Raw genomic sequence first — 22997 nt, 5'->3', positions numbered from 1 at the left:
TATTAAAATAAACATTATTAAAATCCAAATTTTGATTTCTTTCTCGGCTGTGATGGGGTATCTGATACAGACGTGAGAAAATATTAATTTTGTGAAGAACCAAGCAAACTAACCATTGGTTCTTGATTGTGAAGCTTTAGACTGACTATCCTCCATTCCTTCTTCTTTGATAGGATGCAAATCAGCTTTTCCCCCCTCACCCCCAGGGGTCTCATTTTCATTCTCTGGTTCCGGAGCAGTGTCCCACTTATCCCACAAGTCACATAACTCGTCATACTCTGAAACTAGAGACTTAGGATCAGTCTCATTTGAAATCCCTGCCACCTTCTGTAAATACTCTATACCAGTCGTATCAACATCAAGACTCCTGAGAGAAATAGGGAGGGGTCTTACTATATTAGGATTATGCAATTGGATCATTATTAGTATCGTTACTATTACTAATATAATGATTACTCCTACTAAACTTATCATATGCTACAGTAATTTATACTACTGCTAAATATTATCCCAATCAGGATTAAACTAACTCTGTCTCCTTCAGATATCTTCTCAGTACTTGTCTTTCAAGACAAAAGGAGCATCTCCAAAGAATGCTAGTCCCATTGGTTGGTGGAGGAGGGTGTGGCTCTACTCTGATTCCTTCCAATGGAAGTATAGTCGCACACTTCAAGCATAAACCCTCATCAGGTAAATCTGACAATATATCTATTATGCATGCATCATTGAGTGAAATTCAATTAAGCCCAACATTGCATTGTAGAGCAGTCCATACAAAAGTCAATGTAGTACATTTTTATATTCAACATGTTGTATGGAATAAAAATGTATAATTAAAAGATTTTAATAGTTAACTCACAATCAAATATTAGCTCAAAATCATTGGTCTTCCCTTCTTTACTGGCAAGGCCGACAGTCGTTGTCTCAACTTCCTACAAACACCAAAAAAGACATATAACCATGCCCACAACATGGCCAAACCCACCCTCTCCATCTTCAACGCTTCTTCGACCCATAATTTGACCTCTGACGGTAAATGAGGTACGACTGGTTTTGTTTTTGGGGGAGGAGCCCCGTAAAGCCACGACTGGTAGAAAAGGTCACCTTTTGAGGAAATGAAAACAGCACAATGTGACTGTGAAGAGAGGAGAGGAACGAAACAAGCCCCAGCTAGACTCTGAGTTAGACGACAGTAAAGTAGCGATGATGAGAGATTGAGCTCTTCACAAAATGTACTGAAGAATAAAGAATACCGTGATATTATGTGTATAACTTAAAAGTAATGATATATAGATATAGAAGCATATTTTAATAGTGTCATGAAATCTGTGGGGACTATTCAAAAATTGTCTCTCAACTTGTAATAGATTTACATACCGATATCCTATGCTATAAGAATTGAGCTGACTTCAATTAAAAATTCTGAAGTTTACCTCAAAAAAGAGGCCTTACCTGTATGTATCTACGGCATGTAACGTCATTGATATTCTTGGCGGAAGAACTTTCTCTTCAGATAAATTGTAACCACCTAGTTATATGATAATAAATAAATAAATATTAATACTAATAAATAATAAATTTACATGTACTTACCTCTTATATTCACAACCTGACATTGTGGGCCATGCAGTGAAGACATCATTAGACTAGTCACTTCCGGCTGCCATGAAAAACAAGCCACGCCCAAATAATGTATCGTCTTTGAAATCTCGTGCCTTATCTCTAAAACCTTTACCACAAGTGACTTCAGAGTCATTACTTTGATAACAAAAAGCTTACCGGCTCATGCAGCTGGCGTAAATCAAACAGCAACACTTTATCAGTCGTTGCAATGAATATGTAAAATGGTTGGATTGGGTGCTGTACAATAGCTGACGTGATCCAATTAGATGACATGTACTTACTGTCCTATAGAGTTATACTTTGCATAAAAGCATTGATAATCCAAGGCTAGTCTTACCCGATCTATAATATATGTATGCGTGACCTTATCGTTCCTAAATTCAACTAACGAGACACAGTTATGCTCCAGGACAACGGCAGAAAAAAGGTGCGGCCCCCAGACGCACCTCCACAAGTGTGAGAGAGAGGAAGGGCCACATAAAGGCGACTGGATTTCTTTTATCCTTGCAAGGGGAAAAAAGACAGAGAGAAAGAAAGAGAGGTCATTACACACTACAGTGGAACCTGCTTAATCCGGTCACCCTTGGGCCAGTATTAAATGGCCTGATTATGTAGGTGGCTGCATTACAGGTCAGCCTATGTAATACAGCCATTTAGTACAGGTCTTGATTGGGACTTTGGCTTATGGCTGTAATAGAGAGGTGGCCTCACTACTCAGGTGACCTTTAGCACAGGTTCCACTGTACACAGTATGTTATTTTCTACAGTGTGTATCACCCATTACACTTTACAGTTACATAATTGTTATAACACTTACCCTCCTTCAAAGCTCCACAAATAGAGCCCACCAGTTTCAATCATAAATAAACACTCTCCATAAATATAAGGACTAGGCAAACAAAAGAAAAATATCACAAGGGGGAGAAAGAAAGCATAAAGTAAAAGCCTAAATAAATCAGAAGAACAGTTGTGTGTTTTCTCATAATATTATACCAGATTGAGATGGAGCTAGTAAGGGCAGGAGTTTGATAAACTTTGAGTGACTTGAGAAGAGTAACTGGAGATGGAGACTATCAAAATAATAAATGAACTCGCAGTCATCTCTTCCCTTAACTCACCATTACTGACGAGCTCTTCCATTTTCTTCTGAGACGTTTTTCGGTTGACTTGCTTGGGCCCTAATAATCATTAATTATAATGACAGTTATCATCACCTTCTCATTCTCCTCCTTACATCAAATAATGCAATGTAATAGCCAGTCCTTACAGCAACAAATACTATAGAAAGAAATAATTAAGCAATTATGGATGCACACATCACCTTAACAACAGTAATAATTATACACAAAGCATCATAAATTAATGTAATAGTACATTTCTTAATATTAATGATAGAGTGCAGTAATTTACAAAACACACTGTTGAGTTTTGACTTACTTCTTTCATTCACAATTGCTGAATCAATCTCTCTTATCCTTCCAGGCATTCTGTGGGTTTCAGCACAAGAGGGTCGCAGTGAACCGGACTCATTAATGTATTGATAGAAAGACTCGTAATCCTTCACATCAGAGCTACTAGGATTACTGTCAGTGTGATGAGATAATACAGTAATATCTGGAGGTTATCAATTAAGGAGAAATGATAAAATAATTATGGTAGAATTATCTTATAACTAATTCGTATATCATCATCATCATCATTATACAAGTGCTGCATACAGTCTAACAGTAGATACTGAGCTCATTAAGATTAGGACCGCCTGCAAAAATCAGATATCCCTCCATTTTCTCATCACTTCCAAGTAAACTAGGGACATACTCAACCACTGAGCCTTGGCATGGCTCAATATCCTAACAAAAGTAATAGTATATGCCAATAAGTCATATTATAGCAACTTTAAAAATTCATAAAAAATCCAATTTTGATCGGAATCAGCTCAAACTTGCTACACAATATAAGAACATGTATATGTATCATAAATTATTTCAAAAATGAAGAATTATCTCCTAGTCATTTTTGGCAAAATTTGGTCAAAGACCCTGTACTATAGTACAGGGACTTTGGCCCAATTTTCGAGTAACTTTAAAAATTCATAAAAAATCCAATTTTGATCGGAATTAGCTCAAACTTGCTACACAACATAAGAACATGTATATGTATCATAAATTATTTCAAAAATGAAGAATTATCTCCTAGTCATTTTTGGCAAAATTTGGTCAAAGACCCTGTACTATAGTACAGGGACTTTGGCCCAATTTTCGAGTAACTTTAAAAATTCATAAAAAATCCAATTTTGATCGGAATCAGCTCAACTTGCTACACAACATAAGAACATGTATATGCATCAAAAAATATTACAAAAATGAAGGATTCTCTCCTAGTCATTTTTGGCGAAATTTGGCCAAAGACCCTGTACTATTATAGTACAGGGACTTTGGCCCAATTTTTGAGTAACTTTAAAAATTCATAAAAAATCCAAACTTGATCGGAATCAGCTCAAACTTGCTACAAGAACATGTATATGTATCAGAAAATATTATAAAAATTGAGAATTCTCTCCTAATCATTTTTGGTGAAATACCCTGTACTATAGCACAGGGTCATTGGTCTAATTTTGGAGCAAATCATTTGAGCACTATACTGTGCTAAAATCCTATCATTAAGCAAAATAATGCCATATACTTCATTAATATGGTTGGAAATCACAGCTTCTTTGATGTTCGTTATAAGTGTCTTGACTGGTACATATGTATGAGGAAACTTGAGCTTAAAGTAGCGATACTAAATGAGATAGGGAAAGATTGGGACAAAGAGAAAGGAATCATTGAATCATCATAATATTAATACTTGATTGTCAACGAGCTTCTTTGTCAAGTTTATTTTATCCGATTTCAGTACAAAATCATAAGGTGTGGCTAAAATATTGATAATAATTTTAGTATTTATTTAATATACTAAGTACTTGCGTTAGGAGGCAGTAAAGGAAGGGGACTGGTCAAGTAATGAACAATTTGATCACGAGCTAAATTAAAAATAATTAAAAAAATAAAGCAACACAAACATCAGAACATACAGCCATTCCTGTAGTGTAGCTCATCGTGACTGCTATTTTTAACCCTTTCTTCACCTCCTTCTCTCTCGTTCAAGACAAAAGCTGAGAGATTGCCATACTCTACCTGATTGAGGCGCTGATGAAACCCCCACATTGAACTTGAGTTCTCCTCGACTGTAGTCTCTATATATTCCTCTTTGACATGGCAAACGGGAAAAAGAAATTCAGGGAACTCTGTACTTGCCATCATGTAAGCACGTGGTCAACTAATGGGTGTGGTCATTTTAGCTCCGCCCATGTATTAAGTTAATAAAGTTATAAATGATTTATTAAAACAGCATTTATAAAATAATTTTCTTTTGCATAATTTTTGTAAAATTTAGCTCAATTGTTCATCCTGACTGAGATTATTTTTCTTCCTGGAGTAAAATATATTTTTCATCATCTGCAAGGACCTTTTATAAATAAAGGTAAGGCGTTCCTTTATATCTGGTCTAAAATAAGACTGAACTAGTGGACTTCCAGATGTAATCAGCTGAAATAAAATCATGTCCATAGCGTACACTTGTCCTGGTAAGATGACAAATATTGTCATGATTCCAGTTATTACAGAAGGAAGAAAGCACACACCATATACAATGAGCATGGCACCAAATATTCCAAAGAGCCTCCTCTCCTTCGACTGATAGACATTGCTTTGCTGAGATGGCTCCTGCTCGTGCATGAATTTCCTTGTGAAGCAAAATGTCCAGAGAGAGGTTACGATGATGAAAGCAAGGACTATAAGGAATATGGCAGCCATGAATGATAAGTAACCTGGTACATTACGCCACGTTGGAATGCAAGAACCGTAACTTGGTCCATACTGATATGCACCCAAACCATAAAGTGGTGTTGAATTCAAAGCAGCAGATAATATCCATACTGCAATGGTGAGGATCAAGGCTACCGTTGGTCTCATGAACTGCTTGTAAAAGTGAGGTTTGACAATAAAGAGGAATCGATCAAATGATATGACGGCGAGATTAATCGTCATGAGCAGGACTGAGTACCAGAATACAAAAGCTGAGATGGAGCAAGTTATTTTCTTTTCTTCAAAATTGCTGCCAAATATCCACTCTTCAGCTCCTATTGCAATCACTGATACAGGGAGATAGAGTAGCACCATCAGAAGATGTGCTGCAGTAAGAGAAGTGAAGAATATGGTTGATGGCTGACTCAACGATTTCCTTTGCATAAGAGTGATACATAGTACAACTGCATTAGCAAACAGGCCAGCTACCATTTCTAAGCCTAAAATGACTGCAACTGCTGGACCATAGACCCCCTCATTTGACTCAGTAAAGTTATAAAATACATCACTCATTTTTGAAGTAATTGTGTCTAGTTCCTTTAGTTGTGATGTTCCTTTTATTTGAGATGGATGGTGTTTGTGTTATGGATAATATAAACTAATTATGGTGACTATGATAGCACTGATAGACTTGTGTCAATGCAATTGTTATTTTTAAAACAAATGTTGCAGCCTACAACTTGCACGTTTGCATGTTATTAAATCTAACGTACACTTGTAAGAATCAATAGCTGTATGATTGTCTCACAGAAGCTTTACAATGAAGTTCTGCTAAACTTTTTAAAATTACATTATTTTATTCAATTATTGTATACAAGCTAAAGTATATAATTGCAAGTAGTAATTGCACAAGTATTTGTACACCCAGCTACACATGTAATGCCTCCCACGCACCGTGCACTCTTTGTGTGCAAACAAAATATAGCTCATCAATTTTGGTAAAGGGATGGTACCATAATGTAATTGGAATCTTATAATTTGAGGTTGGGCTATAATAAGAACCATGTGAGTCTTATAAATGATGCTAAGGGACTGTCTACGAATAAAAACAAGTCAGGCTAAAAAACAACCATAGATACACAACACGTGTTAACACGTGGGTAGGTACGGGCTCACCCACGTGCTACGACGTGGACGTGACATTAATCACGTGATTTGATTCAAAGAAAATGGGTCGGCTACGAAAGAAGAGAATGCACGTCAACGACAAGTCCATCAAAAAGAAACACAGGACAAGACGGAGGATCAAGGATCTGGACCAAATAACTGAAGACATGGAGCCGGAGAATGCAGCGAAAATGAGCAACCAGCCAAGAGACCAGGACCTCCCAGGGGAAGGACAGCATTATTGCCTACACTGCGCGTGAGTGACTCGCAAAAATAATTAGACGCACACTGTTTTTCAATTTTTAGGCGTTACTTTATTAACGAGGACGCATTGAAAAAACACTTTAAAAGCAAGCTTCACAAGAGAAGGTGGGTGTGGTTTCGCATGACATCACTATGGCGCAATGTATGCTTTAGGTTGACTGCTTTGAGAGAGCCGGTGTATACTCAAAAAGAAGCCGAGATGGCTGCCGGAATGGGTCACTACGTCTTACCCCCTCCTCCTCTTGACGTGGGAATGAAACAACCTGGAATGGGAATCAGCCCGGGCAGTATGGGAACGAGTCTTGAGAAGAGGGTAGAGAGAAAAGACAAGAAAGAGAATGACATTAACGATTTAATTCAAGTTAGCAAACAACTAAAAACAATGACAATGTAATAAAATAATCAACATTATAATACTGCAAATCGTTAATATTAATCTGTAAAAACACTAACAATAAAATGAATCATAAAATAATCAACACTAATAATACCGTAAATAAAAATAATCATTAATATGTAATTATTATTCTTGTTCTATTACAACACCTATTGATTTTGTTTCTTCATTTGATGCCATGCTCCTTCGCTCATGTCGTATGATAGCCAGTACAAACAGGTTTTGTGAGCTGGTTCGTACTCCAAAGTGAGAGGTCCCTCACCATAATGACCCAGAAACTCCAACTTGATCTGAAGAGGCTGACTACCTGCCTCTCCTGCTGGTACTGAAAATGTAAATGGAGCCTTAGCGATCCTTTTACCGCCACAACTTGCAGCCTACAGAATTGCAGGTAAAAGTGATCACATTAAGCTGATTTTTATTGAGATCTCAAATCAAATCATGTTAAGGCATAAATATAATTTTTACACAAGTAGACATTATAATTGTATTTTTATTAATTAATTAAATTACCATTATAAATGAATAAGGTATATCCTCATCAACATCAATCCCGTTTACTGTCACCTCCAAATTGTCACCTGTTTGAGTGGGCGGTATAAAGTGGGTGTGGTTAAAACATGGCCGATTTATATACCTTTTGTCTTGCTTGTCACTTTGGCTCTGCGATGGAGTAAGAATTTCGGAATCTCTAACTGAAGTTCCTGTGTATTGGGGGAGTGGTAAGGGGTGTGGTTAGTTTTGTTTGGGTGTGGCTTACATGCATGAGTTTCTTCATAAACGTGTCACACATGGAATAGACCGGAAGTACATTATTGCTCTCTGGAAACTGTGGGATCTTCTGCAAACTGAAAAAGCATTAGAAGAATAGAATGAAAAGAAGTAGATATACTGGTGTGCAATTCAGTCAATCTCAATCATAAATTTTTGGTTTAAGAGGAGCATTATGCCATGCAGAAAATTTAAGCTGAATTTTTTACAGTTATAAGCATTCAAACGCATCATATTAAAATTCACAATCATAAAGCTTACTTGCATATAACAACTTTTCCCTTATTACCAGCGACCACCTCAGGGACTTGACAAGCTGGTCTGACCCTTAAACTGGATCCAAGTACAATACACACATCAGCCTATTAAGAGAGGAAGGAATAAAACACGCAACATGTATAAAAAAATAAACATGTATTACTTGTACTACATGTATAGGTGTGTCTAGTTAATGTACCTTTTGGGCATGATTAAATGCCTTTGTCAGTTCCCCTTGAGGTAAGTTTTCACCGAAATTAATGATGGAGTCTTTGAGCTGACCCTTACAGGCCGGATCATCGCATAGTCTTGAGGTAGTGTGGTCAAACACATGCTCAGCCTCCCTGAAATGAGAGTGAAATAAAACAGTAATCCTCTCTCTCTCTCTCTCCCTCTCTCCCCCCCCCTCACCTGGTCTGGAAGTCCCTCAGATATTGTCTGCCGCATTTCTTGCACGTTTCCATGTTAGTGTTTCCATGCATCTCTGAGAGTTGGTTTGGAGGGAGGCCACTCCTCCTGTGGAGACCGTCAACATTCTGACTCACTGTGAACTTGCATAGACCTAAAGGAGAGAGAGCAAAATTAAATAGGGTTGATTCCCTAGGTTGAAGTCCCTGTGCTATAGTACAGGGTCTTCTTTGGTCAAATTTTGCCAAAAATGACTAGGAGAGAATTCTCCATTTTTATAATATTTTCTGATGCATATACATGTTCTTATGTTGTGTAGCAAGTTTGAAATGATTCCGATCAAGATTGGATTTTTAAAGAATTTTTAAAGTTACTCAGAAATTGGGCCAAGGTCCCTGTACTACAGTACAGGGTCTGTTTTATTTGTATAATTCTATAATCAAATGGATGTACCTGACTCGTGTAGTTTTACAATGGCCATGTGTGTTGGTGTTGGTGAGGCCTGCAGTATTGGAGTGATCTTAGTGTTTGGACGACTCGTCCCTTGAGCCCGGACTTCCCAAACTCCTGGACCTGTTGCTAGTACTGTATTCATTCCACTACGAAAATCAGGTATACCAGCACTAGAGAGAATTAAAAAAAATTTTTTTTAAATAAATTAAAGGTCACAACTAAAACAATATTACTACTACTAAGAGATATAAATAATGTAATATTGATGGTTGGTAGAAATTGCCAGCATAACATAAAATCTGGTTTTAATCTACAAATGTACATGCATACCTTGTACTAATACCAGCTCCAGTGAACAGTATGGTGTGCTTAGACCCTCGAACCCAATCAGCAATCTTCTTTACTTTCTTATCCAGGGCCTCTTCTCCATCAAAATATTCCTTCTTCTCCGCATCGTCTGATATATTGTACTGGTTTCCTTGACCACGTCCACAGCTCCCGACACCCACCACTGGCAGGTGCTTCTCAACAGTTTCTGCATGTTTGAGTTTGTCTTTTCCTTTTTGGAGGGCGTCAGCTAAAGAGCCATCTTTTCCAACGTCTACTGGTTTGCTTTTTGGTGAGGCTTGAGTGGGAGTGGTTTTGGGTGTGTCCTTCTTGTCGTTTGTGGCGACTGGTTTGGGTTTCTTGCCAATCGTACCTGCCACCATCTCCTCCATCTTCTTTTCAACTTAAATAAAAGATAATACACCAATAAAACCAAGAGTAATAATAATAATTACGTAGTTATTTAAATATATTAAAAGTATCATTCGCATGAGCTTACATTCTGCAACTTTCTTGTCAGCGATCTCCTTCTCTCTGACGGTAGTTAAATAGCCGCCTCCCTCTACAAGGACATAAATATTATTAATAATACATACTCAGGAGAAAAAAGAACAATATTTGTTTTGTTAACCAGTGTCATATCAAATAGAAACCTATTGAGCTATTTCTAATTTCCAATTGGTTTATACATGTACATGCATATGGCTTGACTCCTGCTGTAGTACATGTATTATGTGTCTTGTTACCTCTGATACATTTCTCTGTCATCAGTTTGCCAACAGAGCATCTTGTCATGAACTCTCCGTCTTCTTGTGGTGGATGATCTACTTTCTGCTCAGTCATGAAAGGCGGCTCAAAGTGGACAAAGACATCAAGCACACCGACAGTATGTATGATTGACATCTGCAATAATAATAATAGCAATAATAATCATAATAATAGTAATAATAATAATAATAATAGTAATAATAATAATAATAATAATACATGTAGCTGTGCATTACGATCTGTGACAGATAAAGATGACAAAAATGTGTCACTATTTTTAAGTGCAGCATTCTCAGTTGTCATGATCATATCTCACCTTTTCCTCCTCCTCCCCCCCTCTCTCTATCTCTCTTGTTCTCCCCCCTCCCTCTCTCTCTCCCTCTCAATAGCTTACAACGTTAGGTTCGTGAAGATGAAGGTGAATGCATGAGCTGCGATCAATAGTGATTGTAGGCACTTTTGTCTCTTTGGCAACAGTGAGCGTAGTATTGCTACACTGAATGACCTCCTGCAAATAAAACAAGGAATGGAGACTGGGCGAGGGAAGAGGTCATACCATTATTCCAGATGAAATTTTGCTTTGAAATTCAACTGTTACATTATCACAGTTTTCTACAAATATATAATATATAATAGTGATAAAATTTTACAAATAATAATTACTATAATTTTAAAATTAATTAGATCTAATATTTGTTGTCTCACCAATGGTAAATTTGGTTGTAGGTCCAGCCACAAGGAACTTGCAGTCAATGCATTCCCTGATATACACGTGTTCCTGTGGACTAGGAATGATGTCTAAAGTCTCGTCTCTCTTGCGAACCTGAGGGAGAGTCTGGTGTGCTTTATTTAGGACAAATTAGCTTACCACTTCTTTGAGTTTTCTTTGAAATAAAAGTGCCAAAGCCATTGTAATTTCTCCTGCTTTGCTTTGAAGTATAATCTGCTGCCCCTAGCTCTAGCCTTTCCTTTTATATGCTAGTCCCTTTTGCAATACAGGAATTAATTTTACAGGACAGGTACAACAGTGACTCAAGAAGGCGTGGTCTACGGTGGTCATGCATGATGCTGCCAGTGCTATTTTTAGTAACCAAATAATCGTCATTGCAAGAGAGCTATTTTTAGAATTAAAGGCGTGGTCATTTACTCGTTAATAAGTTCGTATATTTTCCGTATAAGTTAAACACGTGCTGACATACAGGGTGAAGGTAAGGTTCTTTTGCTTATAACTTGTTTTAAAATTGTTAAATCTTAGGTTGTAGTCATTTTTCACTAACTACAATGGAGCAAAAAAGTACTGACCCCAAAACAAGGTATGGTAACGATCTTTGAATTTAATTATTGTATTTTTTCTTAGCTATTGGCATACAAAGCCAGCTCCTCTAAGACGAAAACTCTCTTTTTTCACTTCCAGAGATAAATCCAAGCCTGCTCACTCTCAGTATGTGGCAGAATTTTATCAAAAATTGCACGAAAAACTATCGTTTTCGCATCATCATCTCAACTGGCAGCCATCTTGCTTACAGCCAGAAACCACGCTTCCTGATAATGAAATTTTAAATTTCTGTGAGACCACCATGGAAGAATCAAATATCCGACAAATCTGCCATGCCCTTTACTTAAAAGAGATTTCTCGGCTTAATCCTCAACTCTCTGAAGGTCAACTTTTCGTTGACGGATTATTCGAATTGATATCAAGGGAAATACCCTGGCCATTGACTGAGGGGGCTGGAGGGTTAAAAACACGGCCAAGCCCAAAGGAGCTGTTCTCAGTGTATAACTTAAGTTCATTGCTATTAGCTCGTTATTGGACTAGACCTGATAATATCGACGAGTTGCCATCTTATCTCTCGGTTGGTGCTTCGTTTGTTGAGTATGTACTAAGAACTCACGGGCCTCTAGGTCTATCCCAACTATTCTCATCTCTTCCGTCCTCTGGTGGTGGGCATGGCTTTAGACCCAGCAAGAGTTTCAGTTATAAAGGAGATGACCTTTTCTCCCTGGAGTTGAAATGGAAGCGATTCGTAGAGGGAGAGAGTTCCGGCCCTTTCTCTCTCACTCACTGTGGACTCTTGGTGGATTTATGTAAGAAATACTACAAGTCATGCTCATTTCGGATGATACTAGTATTTGTGATTATTCTGATTAACGTCTCGCTCCAGCTGGGTCTAGCTATTTCGTTCTCTTACCTCCTCTCGCTTGGTTTCGGTGCTAGTAGAAGCGACTTCCGGACCACTTTCATTTGGTCTGCCATTGTTCTTGCTATCATTCTCTCTCGATTCATTCTATCCAATATAGCAGCTCTACTCATTAACACAGTAGTCATTCACATCGGTTTGAATCTAAGGTGGCAGGTGGCACGAAGGATACATTGTGTGTCGTATGCATTTTTCTCTGATCACAGTCCAGGAAGTATCCTCTCTGTGTTCTCCAAAGATGTGAGCTTTATTGAAAGTTTTATCTCAGTTTCGATGACGACACTATTGTGGGCGTGTCTAATGTTGATTGCATGTATAGCGTATGCTGTTACTATAGCATGGCCATTAGGCCTGTCTCTCTGTCTAGCATACATTGTTAGTCATGCGTTCACTGTCTGGCTATCATCATTCCTAGGCCTGTACAACCTAAGGAAGAACCAGGCTCTTGACAAGAGTAATGATATCTTTAAAGAGATGCTTGATGGTTACAAGGAGAATAGGATTTATCGCTGCGCCTCGTTCTGGCTCTCAAAGTTAGAGGGAGTCCTAAAGACAGAGTATTCTCCCCAATCGTTCAAGTCAAACCAGTTGGTCCAGTTTGTCGTGTCGTTTCAGATGCTCATTCCACATGTACTTGGCGTGCTACTGATGCTTGGGATTGTACTGCTCTCAGACTATAAGTGGATTGAGTTTGAGCATGGGGTCTCAGTCTATTTAATGTACCAGTTAACACTAATGGCAGTATCGAGTGCCTCTGGTCATTTCTCGACACTGGAGTCAGCAAGAGTCTCTATGAGTAGAATTAACTCGTTGCTATTCAATGAGTATCACAATATGAAAGAGCTAGGTCAGTTACCTGACGATAGTCTGGTAAGTGCTCTGCTACGCTCTCGTCTCTCTTGTCATGGTAGGAGAGGTGTTCCTGTATCCTTTGAAAGCGTCTCATTTTGCTACTCGTCCTCAGCGTCCCATTGGACGCTCTATGATGTCTCCTTTAGACTAGGAGCTGGCGAGAAGATGGCAATAGTTGGTGAAAGTGGGGGTGGTAAGAGTACCATATTGAGTCTCATACTTCAAGTTCTCCTGCCGACCGAGGGCTCAGTGTGTATAGCAGGACAGGAGACCACTGGTAGACCGGACGGATCAGCTGTTGCCATCTTTCAATCTAATCACATATTTGGTACCAGTCTGAGGGAGAATGTTCGTTTGGGTCGACTGGATGCAGAGGACGAGGAGATAGAGGAGGCGTGTCAGTTAGCCGGACTGGGTGATTGGATCGAGGAGCTCCCCCATGGATACGATACCTTGTTAAGATCCAGTGGTGGTCATGGGTGGGGTCTATCCTCTTCGTCTCTCAGTGGAGGGCAGGTACAGAGGATTGGCCTTGCTAGGATGTTACTATCAAACGCTCCAGTACTGCTTTTGGACGAGATGACATCTGCCCTGGATCCGTTGACCGAATCCAAGGTTTTTTCTACAGTACTAGACGCCACATCTGGTAAAACGTTAATATCAGTTACTCACAAGATCGAGCAGGCTAGGGTCTACGATAAGATAATGGTACTTTCCCACGGGAGGATAAAGGAGATTGGGAGCCACTCTGATTTAATGTCTAGAGAAGGTCATTATTACCGATTGGTCAAGCGAGAGGAGGGTGTGGTCTCACCTTCAAGGCCGACGCCCATTCAACAACGACACTCACTTTCACACTTAGCACTAACACCACTTCAGTGTAAGGGCGTGGCTGTTCAACAAAGGGTGGACACTCCCATCATTATTGAACCAATTTCTGGTTTAATTAAAGCCACACCCCTCCAGACGGTTGATGAGGAACCGAGTCATCTTGGTTCTATGATACTGTGTCCTCAAGGTTCTCATGGAGGACTCTCACCTCTAAGGTCCGAGTATCAAAGTGGAGATGAGGGAAATCTTTCAATTGAGAATCCTTTTCCAAAAATTTTATCACTTCCATCTTCCACACCTAATAAACTGAATTAATAATATTTATTAATTGCAAATTTGATCACTTAACTAATTTAGTCAATTTGTTATTATATTAATTTTATCAATTAATTTTAAATTTTTAATCGAATAAAATATTTTGATTTGCTCAAGTGTGTAATCATGCGTTACAAAAATCAGTCATTCTCAATTAAGCATTGTAGGCGGAGTCCAGTTAACTATATCGTAACTTGAGACCCTCATTCCAAACGGCAATAAGACTGCAAGACGTCGAAACCACACCCATCAACCCAACCCACCCAGGAGATATATTCTTCCCGACTTCAAAGAGTGAGAGTGGTAAAAACATATCTGTAGAGTTTTTAATAGTGTCCAAGACGAGAGCAGGATTGTTCTGGATCATTCGAGAGACGGCTGTGGCTAGATTCTTCTTTGCTCCAGTGCTGTCGTGCCTCAGACGCGATTGCTCCACCCTCACGGCAGAAAACAAGTCGTAAAAGTCCCTCAAGAGACCAAAAAAGATTCCCATGAACCAGAACCGAGTCGATCGGTAGCTCCATTTCTGTGCGTCGATCCAGAATAACTGTAGTCGACCGAACCAGACGAGATGGTCAAAGAGGAGGAATAGGAATCGGGATAGTTTGGCTAGTGTGATGACAAAGCGTTGGAAGGGATCCTTTAGGTGAATGGTCTGCATCGCCACACGTAAATGATCAAAGCTTTTACCCATCCTAAATACTGAGAGAAGAGAGGGAAAAGAGAGCCTGCTATGACATATTATTATAAAATTATTAGATTTCATTATCATTTCTGTTATTATGTCATTATGAGATTATTGTTCCTGTGCTTACATTTCCTGGCTAGCGAAAGTGTTTGTTCTAACTTCCTTGCCTTTAGAATAAATTCCTTACTAACCCCTTGCCTCTGCAACAGCCATGAGACCAGCTTAGTGGCATACTGCACTAATCTACCAACAACAAGTACAGCAGTAATTAATAATAATAATATGCATGCACTTTGCAGAATGGATTATTTGCTTTTATTGTTTTTACCTGTAAACCCTGTCCCTAACTGAAGTAGTTTCCAGTAATTTGAGTATTCTTACAGCAGTAGGCTCTACCATCTCTTGTGTTCTTAACTTCTTTCCTTTTTAGTTCTCTGCAAGGACCAGCCACTCCCACTAATAACCGCACCTTCTGTTGTCATGGTAACAAAGTTGTCATGCCAACAGAATTGCCCGGGAAAATGGCCCACCATCGTTCCTCTATAGTCATCTCTCCTGGCCTCTCCTCTGAAGGTGGAGAAGGAGAGGAGCAAGGACAGAAGGAAGTGGATGAATGTGGGGACTATCTTGCCGACCCAGCACTCTGGTGGGACCCTTTACCGCAGCCATACCGTCTCATTGATGATATACTTCAAGAGGAACTGAGAGAGCTATGGAGCCTTTTAGAAATAAGAGAGGAGAAGAGAAAGGAAGAAGAGAAAACGAACAAGCCTATCAGAAAGACAGAGGAGGCTATAATGATACCCGGCCTCTTGGGAGCTACCAGATTGGAGCAACTGGTCTGTGGAGAGAAGGAATACCTCCTAGCAGGCCTGGGAGGAGACAGTGGGCTAGTCTCCCTTGATTATAAGAAGAATGATCTCATATCCACACCAATGGAGGGACGCGTGACAAGTATTAGTGCACAGATAATACAGCAGCAGAGGCAGCCATCAGCAGCAGCAGCTAAGAGAGGAGGAGGAGGAGGGAGTGGAGGAGGAGACAAGAATGTACTAGGAGGCTCGGTAGGAGGAGAACAGAAAGAGGAATCAGCATGTCTGCTTGTGGCAGTCAGCAGTGGAGAAGGAGGCGGGCAGATACTTTTAACAAAAGACAATCAGTTTTATAGTATTGTTGAGGTAAGCTAAAATTATCTATCAATAGTTCAATACATTATTTAGGTGTACATGTACATTATTTTGATTCACATACTTGTATTATTGTCCTTTAGTTAGAGGGGATGGACAGGGTTTTAAAAGTATTGCTCTCGACCGGCGGGAACTATCTTGCTGTAACTGGATTAGTTAATAGTAAGTGAGAAAATAGTTTGTGATTTTTATGTGCTAAAAATTTATGCAAATGTACAAATGCTCTAATTTGAAATTAATACTGCAGGTAATGACTCTCCAGTGCTCATTAATGTATATTCACTGCCTGTTGATGCATGGCTCCAGCAAGTCGGAGGCGATCAGGTAACAATCATAATGATAATAACAATGTTACTTTATCTGAATGTATAATACATTGTAATAGTTTTATGACTGTGTGGAAAGTTTGAGCTACTTCTGACTGAAATGTTTTGAATTATGACCATTTTTAAAAGTAGCAAATTTTTGGAAAAAGCGTTTTGGTTCAATTTTTGAGCAACTTTAAAAATATGTAAAAAAAATTCAATTTTGATCAGAATGAGCTCAAACTTTCTACACAACATAAGAACATGTATATGTATCAGAAAAAAATATAAAAAGGGAGAATTTCCTCCTAGTCATTTTTGATGAAATTTGGCCGATGACCCTGTACTGTAGTACAGGGTCCTTGGCTCAATTTTGGAACAACTTTAAAAATTCGTAAAAAATTCAAATTTGATTGGAACGAGTTCAAACTTTCTACACAACATAAGAACATGTATATGTATCAGAAAAAATATAAAAATGGAAAATTCTCTCCTAGCCATTTTTGGCGAAATATCCTATATGTATAAACAGGGCCTTTTGTACCTGTATATGTTGGCCCCATACCATATTCTTAATTGTTCCATAGGAAAGCTATTCAAAGCCATCTCTTCTGTGCAGTATCACTTCTCCCCCTCCCTTTACCCACTGCCCAGTTAATGATGCAACACAAATCATAAAACAGTGAGTTAATGACCATTATATACATGCATATGTATGTACACAGGAGCCCTGATATACACTAATGCATTCTTCTTTATCTTCTGGTATATTATTTTATTTTTCTTTGATTTTAGGTTTCCGGATAGACCATCCTCCAGTTTATTCACAGGTGTCTCCCATGGACTAACTAAGTCATACATGAATATAAGATCAAGCCAATTTCAAGAGAGAAGGAAAGGATTTCTCCCAGAACCCAATGAAGAATCATCAGGTTTAGCATAAAAATAGTTACTGAAGTGATTAAGTTTACAGTATACATATTATTAATAATGACTTTGCAGTAGTTGGTAAGGAGATAGGAGCATGCATGTCCTTCATGCACTATTGGAAGGGACAGTATTATAATTTACCTAAAGGACTTCTCGTCCACTGGCAGTATTTCTCAAGAGTTGATGTATACTTGTTCCAGGATAAAGTAAAAGGTACTGCACCGTTCCTGCATAAAGTGATGAACATATTTATACTTCTTTAGCGCCTCCAACTCTATCTGTACCAGATCAAGTGTACATTCAGCCTTACTTAGTTAGTTCAGTCTCGCTGAGCAGTGACTGCTCATTCCTTGCCATTGGACAATGTCCTGGACTATTATCTCTCTTCGACTTATCGGCTACAAGTGAGCTTCCTCTTTCATTTGAGCAGTTAACACTCAACCCTCCCTCCCTCTCTCTCTCTAGTTGGTAGTTTTTGGGGCGTGATAAACATTGCCCCTGTCTCCATTACTGCACTTTATTTCGTGAATTGTGTCCCCTCACGTAAGGCAGAGATCATTGTTGGGTGTAAGGATGGAAGTGTTGTTCATGCAAAGTGGGCAGGACCAGGACGACCTACTATCACCAAACTTACTGAGTAAACTACTTTAGCAGGCAGAAAGATGTTTTTTTATTATTATTTTAAAAAATGAAAATCTCATTGCAAGGAGCTTTTTATATATGTATTTCTTTTAGAGGGTACAGAGTCTCTGGGCCTGTGTATGAGCTGAAACAAAACACAAGCCTCCCGTCTACTGTGAGTATAATTCCTTGCAATATTCCTATAGCATTACTATCATTGTAAATTGTAGATCACTTCTTTACATGGAGGAGAGAGTCAGCTTATAATGTGGGACATAGATAAAGGAGAAGCCATCGGTAGCTTTTGTCTCCCTCCTTCGTACTCCTTATTGTCGGATCCAAAGGGCACACTGGCTACTGGCTCTGATGTCACGGCAGTCATAGCTAAAATGGAGGACACAGAGGTACATGTGCATTACATGTGCTCCACGTAGCCCCTAAATGTGTGGGTATGATGTGCAAATATACTGCATAATTTTAATAGGAAGTGGGTGTCTTTTCTTGGAATCTCTCTAGTTGTGAGGCACTGCGTAAGACCTGGTTAAAGAGCGACTCAAAACCCTCTTCAACTGAGAAACTTTCAGCTGGCCCCAACAGGAACAAGAGAAGCGTGTATGAGGAACTTCTTAGTTTAATATCAACAGAACAATGATAAAATCAAATAAGTAAATATCACATTGTATTATTATGATATTAAGGTATAACATATGATTCATATTATGGTCCTGCCAGTCAACCAGTGGCTATAGACAGGAACTGTTAGTTTACATTGTGTGAGTGATTTGTGTCTTTGTGAACATGCATTGTGGCCCTCTCTATTCATAGATAGTACTTGTTCATTCTTCTCTTGTTGCAAATATCTCGTTGTCCTCAAATAGGTTGAAAACCTTGACCTTGCCACACCTTGTCCTAGTACTTACAGTCAAGCTACGAGGAGAGAGGGAGGGAGAGGAGGAGGAGGAGCCAGGTCTAGGGGAGGGTTTGAGTCCAGTGACTCTAACATTACTGTATTTACTGGTAGGGACCACTTGCTCTAATGTGGCTGCAACAAAGAGAGGAGAGAGAGAGGGGGGGGCAATTAAAGGACAGACAGAAGTACATCCACAATGTATGTACAAATTTTACAAGTTACAACTACAAGACACAGTGGCGTAGCTAGAATAAATGAACAAAGAGGGCACAGTTAGTACATGTTTAGTACATATCATTGCTAGTTTACATGGTGTGGTGGGTGTGGTACAACCAGGAACCCGGCAGGACTTCTTATTCATTATTGGTGAAGGAGTAGGCGAAGGCAGTCCTCTTTTCTGTGGTACTAATCAGGAATGAAATAATAAACTTGATATTAAATCAATGATCAATATTACCATCAAGGACGCGTCTTAGTAAAGATGATGCTACTTCAGGTACCCTAGCATCACATGCCTGAGAGCCCCCTGGGGCATTGAACAATATTGGTGATGGTCGTAGTCCAATGATAGACGTTGAATGTAAAGGAGAGTTTTGAGGAGACCCAGGTACTTTTTGATTGTCTGGAGACAGAGAAGAGAGGGAGAGAGGAGAATAACTCCAGGCTGGAGAGCTATGAGACAGAGCTGCTGTGGTACTCATTGGTAATATATCAGAAGAACACAGAAGCAACTTGACTTTATTCTTGGCTTTTGCAGAACAGCTGATAGCGAGCCCGCCCACACTTAACCTTAGCCACGCCCATCTAGTGGCACGCCCACTAGTCTAATACACTTCTTCAAAATGGCGGGATGGAGCATCACCAGGCCTCGTCTTTTTGATGTCCTTTCTTCTTCTAAAAGGATCCTGCTCGCTGGATGTGGTGGTGGATACGACGTCCTAAGTTCCCTTCCTCTTTATGCTGCTCTAAAAGAGCAAGGAAAGTTCGTAACTTTCGCCAGCCTCTCCTTTACTTCACTCAGTTCCATACATCCTCCTAAAGTCTGTGAGGATTGCTATGAAGTAAAAAGCTCGTTCAAGACAAAAGAAGACGGCCGATACTTCCCCGAGCTGTATCTTGCCCAGTGGCTGAGCGAGAGAGAGAAGAGGGAGGTGAGTGTGTATGCCTTTGATAGAGAGATAGGTGCCAAAACCCTCTCAAGCGCATACTCCAAAATAGTTTCCGATAACAAAATCGATGCCGTTGTCCTAGTGGACGGTGGGACCGATAGCTTAATGTTCGGTAGCGAAGAGAGGATGGGCACTCCAGCTGAAGACCACTGCAGTATGGTAGCAGTTTCTACACTTACCAGCGTCCCTGTTAAAATCCTTGCTTGTCTGGGTTTTGGTGTCGACTCATTCCATGGAGTCTCTCACGGGCTCTTTCTCGAGAACGTTGCGACCATTGAGCAAAAGGGAGGCTTTCACGGTTGCTTTTCCGTCTCTCGTCACTCCAAAGAGGGTCAGTTTTACATTGATGGGTATCATGCTGTCTCCTCAAAGATGCAAAAATCGATCGTATGCTCTTCCATCACTGATGCAATGGCGGGCCACTTTGGCAACCACCACTCGACAAGCCGTACTGGTAGCTCCAAACTTTTTATCAACTCTCTCATGACTTTGTACTGGTCTTTTGATCTTGAGCCAATTATTGATGAAATTAAATATGCAAAGGAGCTATCACAGACCAAGTCTATGACTGACGTTGCTGTTGTCATTGCTAAGAATAATAAGACTGTCAAAGAAGCTGGCTTGATAAGAGTTTCAATACCATTGCCAATGTAATAGTCTAATAGATTGCTGGTTCAGCGAGAACTTCAGTGCTTGTTTTATTTTATCCTTGCTTTTAGATTTCTATTTCTATATACATGTACATATCAATCAATGTTTTTAGTTTTTAATAATAATTACCATTTTTATGCTGTAATCAAAATGTTCCAGCATTCTCATTTATGCATTAGCAAAAGGATATGATAATATTACACAAAAAGGAGAGAGAGTAGTGAGTGTGTGAAATAACTAGTAATACTGCCTCGATGGCTTACGACCATTATTAACTGGTTTAAACTGGTTATGTGGGTACTGTAAATCCTGCTCTCCTCCGCTCCCATGATAGGATGCATCTGGAGGCATTGCAACATTAGGAGGGAGAGGGAATCCTCTCGGAGCTGGGGGTCGGAAACCAAAGTGAGGGTGTGGAGGACGAAATGATTGCGGAGGAGGGAATCTTTGAGGAGGGATATTTGGTGGGACGTGGTAAGACTCAGGATAAGGATAATCATTCACAAAGGAATTGTTTAGAGGCTGAGTCTCCTCAAACCCTCTCTCGGTCGTGGTGCTTGTGTTTATCTTAGGTAGTTTATTAGGAGAGGGGTCAGGCGGAAGGGGACTCTCTCGCCTTCTCTTCTCTCCAAGACTTTTAGAAAGCTGAGGGAATATCTCACCTAGTATGCTAGTGAGCGACGGAGTTATCTTGATGTCCTCAGGCTGGATGTACGGCTTCTTGTTACTATTATTATCAGAAGTTGAGCTATTTTTAGAAACAAGACTGGCGACGCTATTTATAGTATCGCTGAGGCTATTAACAGGAACAACTGGAGCAACGGAACTATTTGATTGGTCAGCTTTTTTGTCATTGCTATAGTTACCTGATCCATAAAACTGGAAGTTATTTGAGGAAAGAGTAACACTTTCTTCACTGGGGTCAGGACAAGAAGCAGGCGCGGCCTGATGGCCTTCTGGAGAGAGCGGAACTGACGGACTATAACGTTTATCCGACTCCGACTCACTGTCACTATAATCATGGAAAATACTATCAGGAAGAGTCTTTGGCTGATTAAAGGTGTGGTCTTCTGTCATTGTGGTGGGTGGAGCTGATTGAGGTGTAGGGGCAGGTGACGAAAAGGATGTGGGCGTGGCTCCGAGAGACTGTCCAGGTGATGCAGAGAGAAGAGGGAAATGAGGGGGAAGAGGAGCAATAGGAGTATAAGGTTTAGGCATCGAAGGAGAATATGGTACCGTGGAGACTGGAGGGATGGAATGTGGGGGAGCAAGTGGATGAGGATGGATGGGAGGAGCTTGAAAAGGATGGAAAGGAGGGAAAGGCAAGTTTGTATGAGGTAGAGAAGGAGGGAGAGAAGAAGGAGGGAGAGAAGAAGGAGTGATATTAGGGGGGAGAGGAGAGGGGGTGACATTAGGGGGGAGAGGAGAGGGGGTGACAGTAGGGGTATGAGGAGAGGGGGTGACAGTAGGGGGAAGAAAGGAAGGGGTAGGGACTGGAAGTATTTGAGGAGTTTCATTAATTGGAGAGGGTTCATCATTTGCTTCGGTATCTGAATCAATCTCCATGTCACCTACAACAGTGATGTCAGTCTTGCTCGTTGGATCTGAAGTTGCTGTATGCTGGGCTTTGTCTAATACCTCAACCTTTTCTGTTAGTTTCTTATTGAGAGTCTCCAGGTGTGTTTGGAGCTGCCTGTAATCCTAGAGAGAAGAAAGAAAGAAAGAAATACAAAAGAAGGAGGAATGAATAAAAGTAAGACAGAAAAGAGGAAGGATACAAAAAGTTCAAGTGTGGTACCGTAGTGAGGACTAATTTTCGCGAATGCTAATAGGAATTTCCATGGAAACGGTTTAGATAGTTGCTATGGCGATTGACCACGTGTTTATACATTTACAGTGTCCAGCAGCTAATCAGCTATCTTTAGCAGCTTTAGTGGAGCCATCCAGCTCTCTTATCCAGTTATATTCTTGTGTAGACCACTACCTTTGAGCTCTTTGATGCTCATGATTATAAACCACACCCAAAATCAATAAACATAATGTTTATTGATTTGGGTGT

The 22997-nt window shown here is 39.8% G+C and overlaps 9 protein-coding genes across 10 annotated transcripts in view; 3 read left to right on the top strand and 6 right to left on the bottom strand.

The window, feature by feature from the left end:
• LOC109584939 (uncharacterized) lies at positions 1 to 4955 on the bottom strand. The gene is made up of 19 exons (XM_020000854.1): positions 4697 to 4955; positions 4586 to 4645; positions 4471 to 4538; positions 4306 to 4404; positions 3359 to 3473; positions 3061 to 3237; positions 2858 to 2901; positions 2742 to 2801; positions 2617 to 2693; positions 2441 to 2512; positions 1961 to 2126; positions 1780 to 1908; positions 1594 to 1729; positions 1453 to 1528; positions 986 to 1235; positions 860 to 932; positions 531 to 708; positions 114 to 367; positions 1 to 61 (listed from the first exon to the last, which is right to left on the bottom strand). Exons 1-19 carry the CDS (start codon positions 4923 to 4925, stop codon positions 18 to 20), a joined length of 2307 nt encoding a protein of 768 aa, XP_019856413.1. The 5' UTR covers positions 4926 to 4955; the 3' UTR covers positions 1 to 17.
• Positions 4956 to 4985: 30 nt separating this feature from the next.
• LOC105314004 (high-affinity lysophosphatidic acid receptor-like) lies at positions 4986 to 6209 on the bottom strand. The gene has a single exon (XM_011407887.2). The coding sequence runs from the start codon at positions 6039 to 6041 to the stop codon at positions 5055 to 5057; it is 987 nt and encodes a 328-aa protein (XP_011406189.1). The 5' UTR covers positions 6042 to 6209; the 3' UTR covers positions 4986 to 5054.
• A 459-nt stretch (positions 6210 to 6668) lies between these two features.
• Positions 6669 to 7374, top strand: LOC100633141 (zinc finger protein 593-like). Its single transcript, XM_003389094.3, has 3 exons — positions 6669 to 6891; positions 6942 to 7004; positions 7053 to 7374. Exons 1-3 carry the CDS (start codon positions 6698 to 6700, stop codon positions 7291 to 7293), a joined length of 498 nt encoding a protein of 165 aa, XP_003389142.1. The 5' UTR covers positions 6669 to 6697; the 3' UTR covers positions 7294 to 7374.
• Positions 7256 to 11323, bottom strand: LOC100633014 (uncharacterized). The gene is made up of 15 exons (XM_011407886.2): positions 11150 to 11323; positions 10987 to 11104; positions 10838 to 10893; positions 10676 to 10789; positions 10260 to 10416; positions 10013 to 10075; positions 9517 to 9916; positions 9187 to 9356; positions 8737 to 8887; positions 8525 to 8669; positions 8329 to 8429; positions 8057 to 8144; positions 7934 to 8000; positions 7810 to 7877; positions 7256 to 7673 (listed from the first exon to the last, which is right to left on the bottom strand). The coding sequence occupies exons 1-15, from the start codon at positions 11189 to 11191 to the stop codon at positions 7446 to 7448; spliced, it is 1968 nt and encodes a 655-aa protein (XP_011406188.1). The 5' UTR covers positions 11192 to 11323; the 3' UTR covers positions 7256 to 7445.
• Positions 11324 to 11422: 99 nt separating this feature from the next.
• LOC100632887 (lipid A export ATP-binding/permease protein MsbA-like) lies at positions 11423 to 14631 on the top strand. The gene is made up of 2 exons (XM_003389092.2): positions 11423 to 11594; positions 11639 to 14631. The coding sequence occupies exons 1-2, from the start codon at positions 11563 to 11565 to the stop codon at positions 14475 to 14477; spliced, it is 2871 nt and encodes a 956-aa protein (XP_003389140.1). The 5' UTR covers positions 11423 to 11562; the 3' UTR covers positions 14478 to 14631.
• Positions 14483 to 15579, bottom strand: LOC105314003 (peroxisomal membrane protein 11B-like). The gene is made up of 3 exons (XM_011407884.2): positions 15494 to 15579; positions 15293 to 15408; positions 14483 to 15179 (listed from the first exon to the last, which is right to left on the bottom strand). Exons 1-3 carry the CDS (start codon positions 15562 to 15564, stop codon positions 14656 to 14658), a joined length of 711 nt encoding a protein of 236 aa, XP_011406186.1. The 5' UTR covers positions 15565 to 15579; the 3' UTR covers positions 14483 to 14655.
• Positions 15580 to 15662: 83 nt separating this feature from the next.
• On the top strand, positions 15663 to 19079 carry LOC105314002 (uncharacterized). 2 transcript variants are annotated; one of them, XM_020000849.1, is made up of 12 exons: positions 15663 to 16343; positions 16436 to 16514; positions 16600 to 16676; positions 17245 to 17339; positions 17453 to 17589; positions 17660 to 17800; positions 17851 to 17991; positions 18053 to 18224; positions 18323 to 18383; positions 18439 to 18612; positions 18693 to 18873; positions 18941 to 19079. In XM_020000849.1, exons 1-11 carry the CDS (start codon positions 15663 to 15665, stop codon positions 18858 to 18860), a joined length of 1926 nt encoding a protein of 641 aa, XP_019856408.1. In that variant the 3' UTR covers positions 18861 to 18873; positions 18941 to 19079. The 2 variants fall into 2 exon arrangements, with proteins under 2 accessions (XP_019856408.1, XP_011406185.2); XM_011407883.2 differs by having other exon boundaries at positions 18693 to 18944.
• On the bottom strand, positions 18835 to 19888 carry LOC109584935 (translation initiation factor IF-2-like). The gene is made up of 3 exons (XM_020000850.1): positions 19576 to 19888; positions 19428 to 19523; positions 18835 to 19250 (listed from the first exon to the last, which is right to left on the bottom strand). Exons 1-3 carry the CDS (start codon positions 19817 to 19819, stop codon positions 19045 to 19047), a joined length of 546 nt encoding a protein of 181 aa, XP_019856409.1. The 5' UTR covers positions 19820 to 19888; the 3' UTR covers positions 18835 to 19044.
• Positions 19889 to 21063: 1175 nt separating this feature from the next.
• Positions 21064 to 22997, bottom strand: part of LOC100634407 (regulation of nuclear pre-mRNA domain-containing protein 2-like) — a 3447-nt gene continuing 1513 nt past the window's right edge. The window contains exon 7 of the mRNA XM_003389104.2: positions 21064 to 22639. Coding sequence (XP_003389152.1) covers positions 21176 to 22639 — 1464 coding nt within the window. The 3' untranslated portion in view covers positions 21064 to 21175. The remainder of the gene's footprint in view (positions 22640 to 22997) is intronic.

Source organism: Amphimedon queenslandica, unplaced genomic scaffold, assembly GCF_000090795.2.
Source record: "Amphimedon queenslandica unplaced genomic scaffold, v1.1 AMPQUscaffold_13148, whole genome shotgun sequence".
In the NCBI taxonomy this organism is placed as follows: domain Eukaryota; kingdom Metazoa; phylum Porifera; class Demospongiae; order Haplosclerida; family Niphatidae; genus Amphimedon; species Amphimedon queenslandica.
This window is presented reverse-complemented; position numbering and strand designations above follow the sequence as displayed.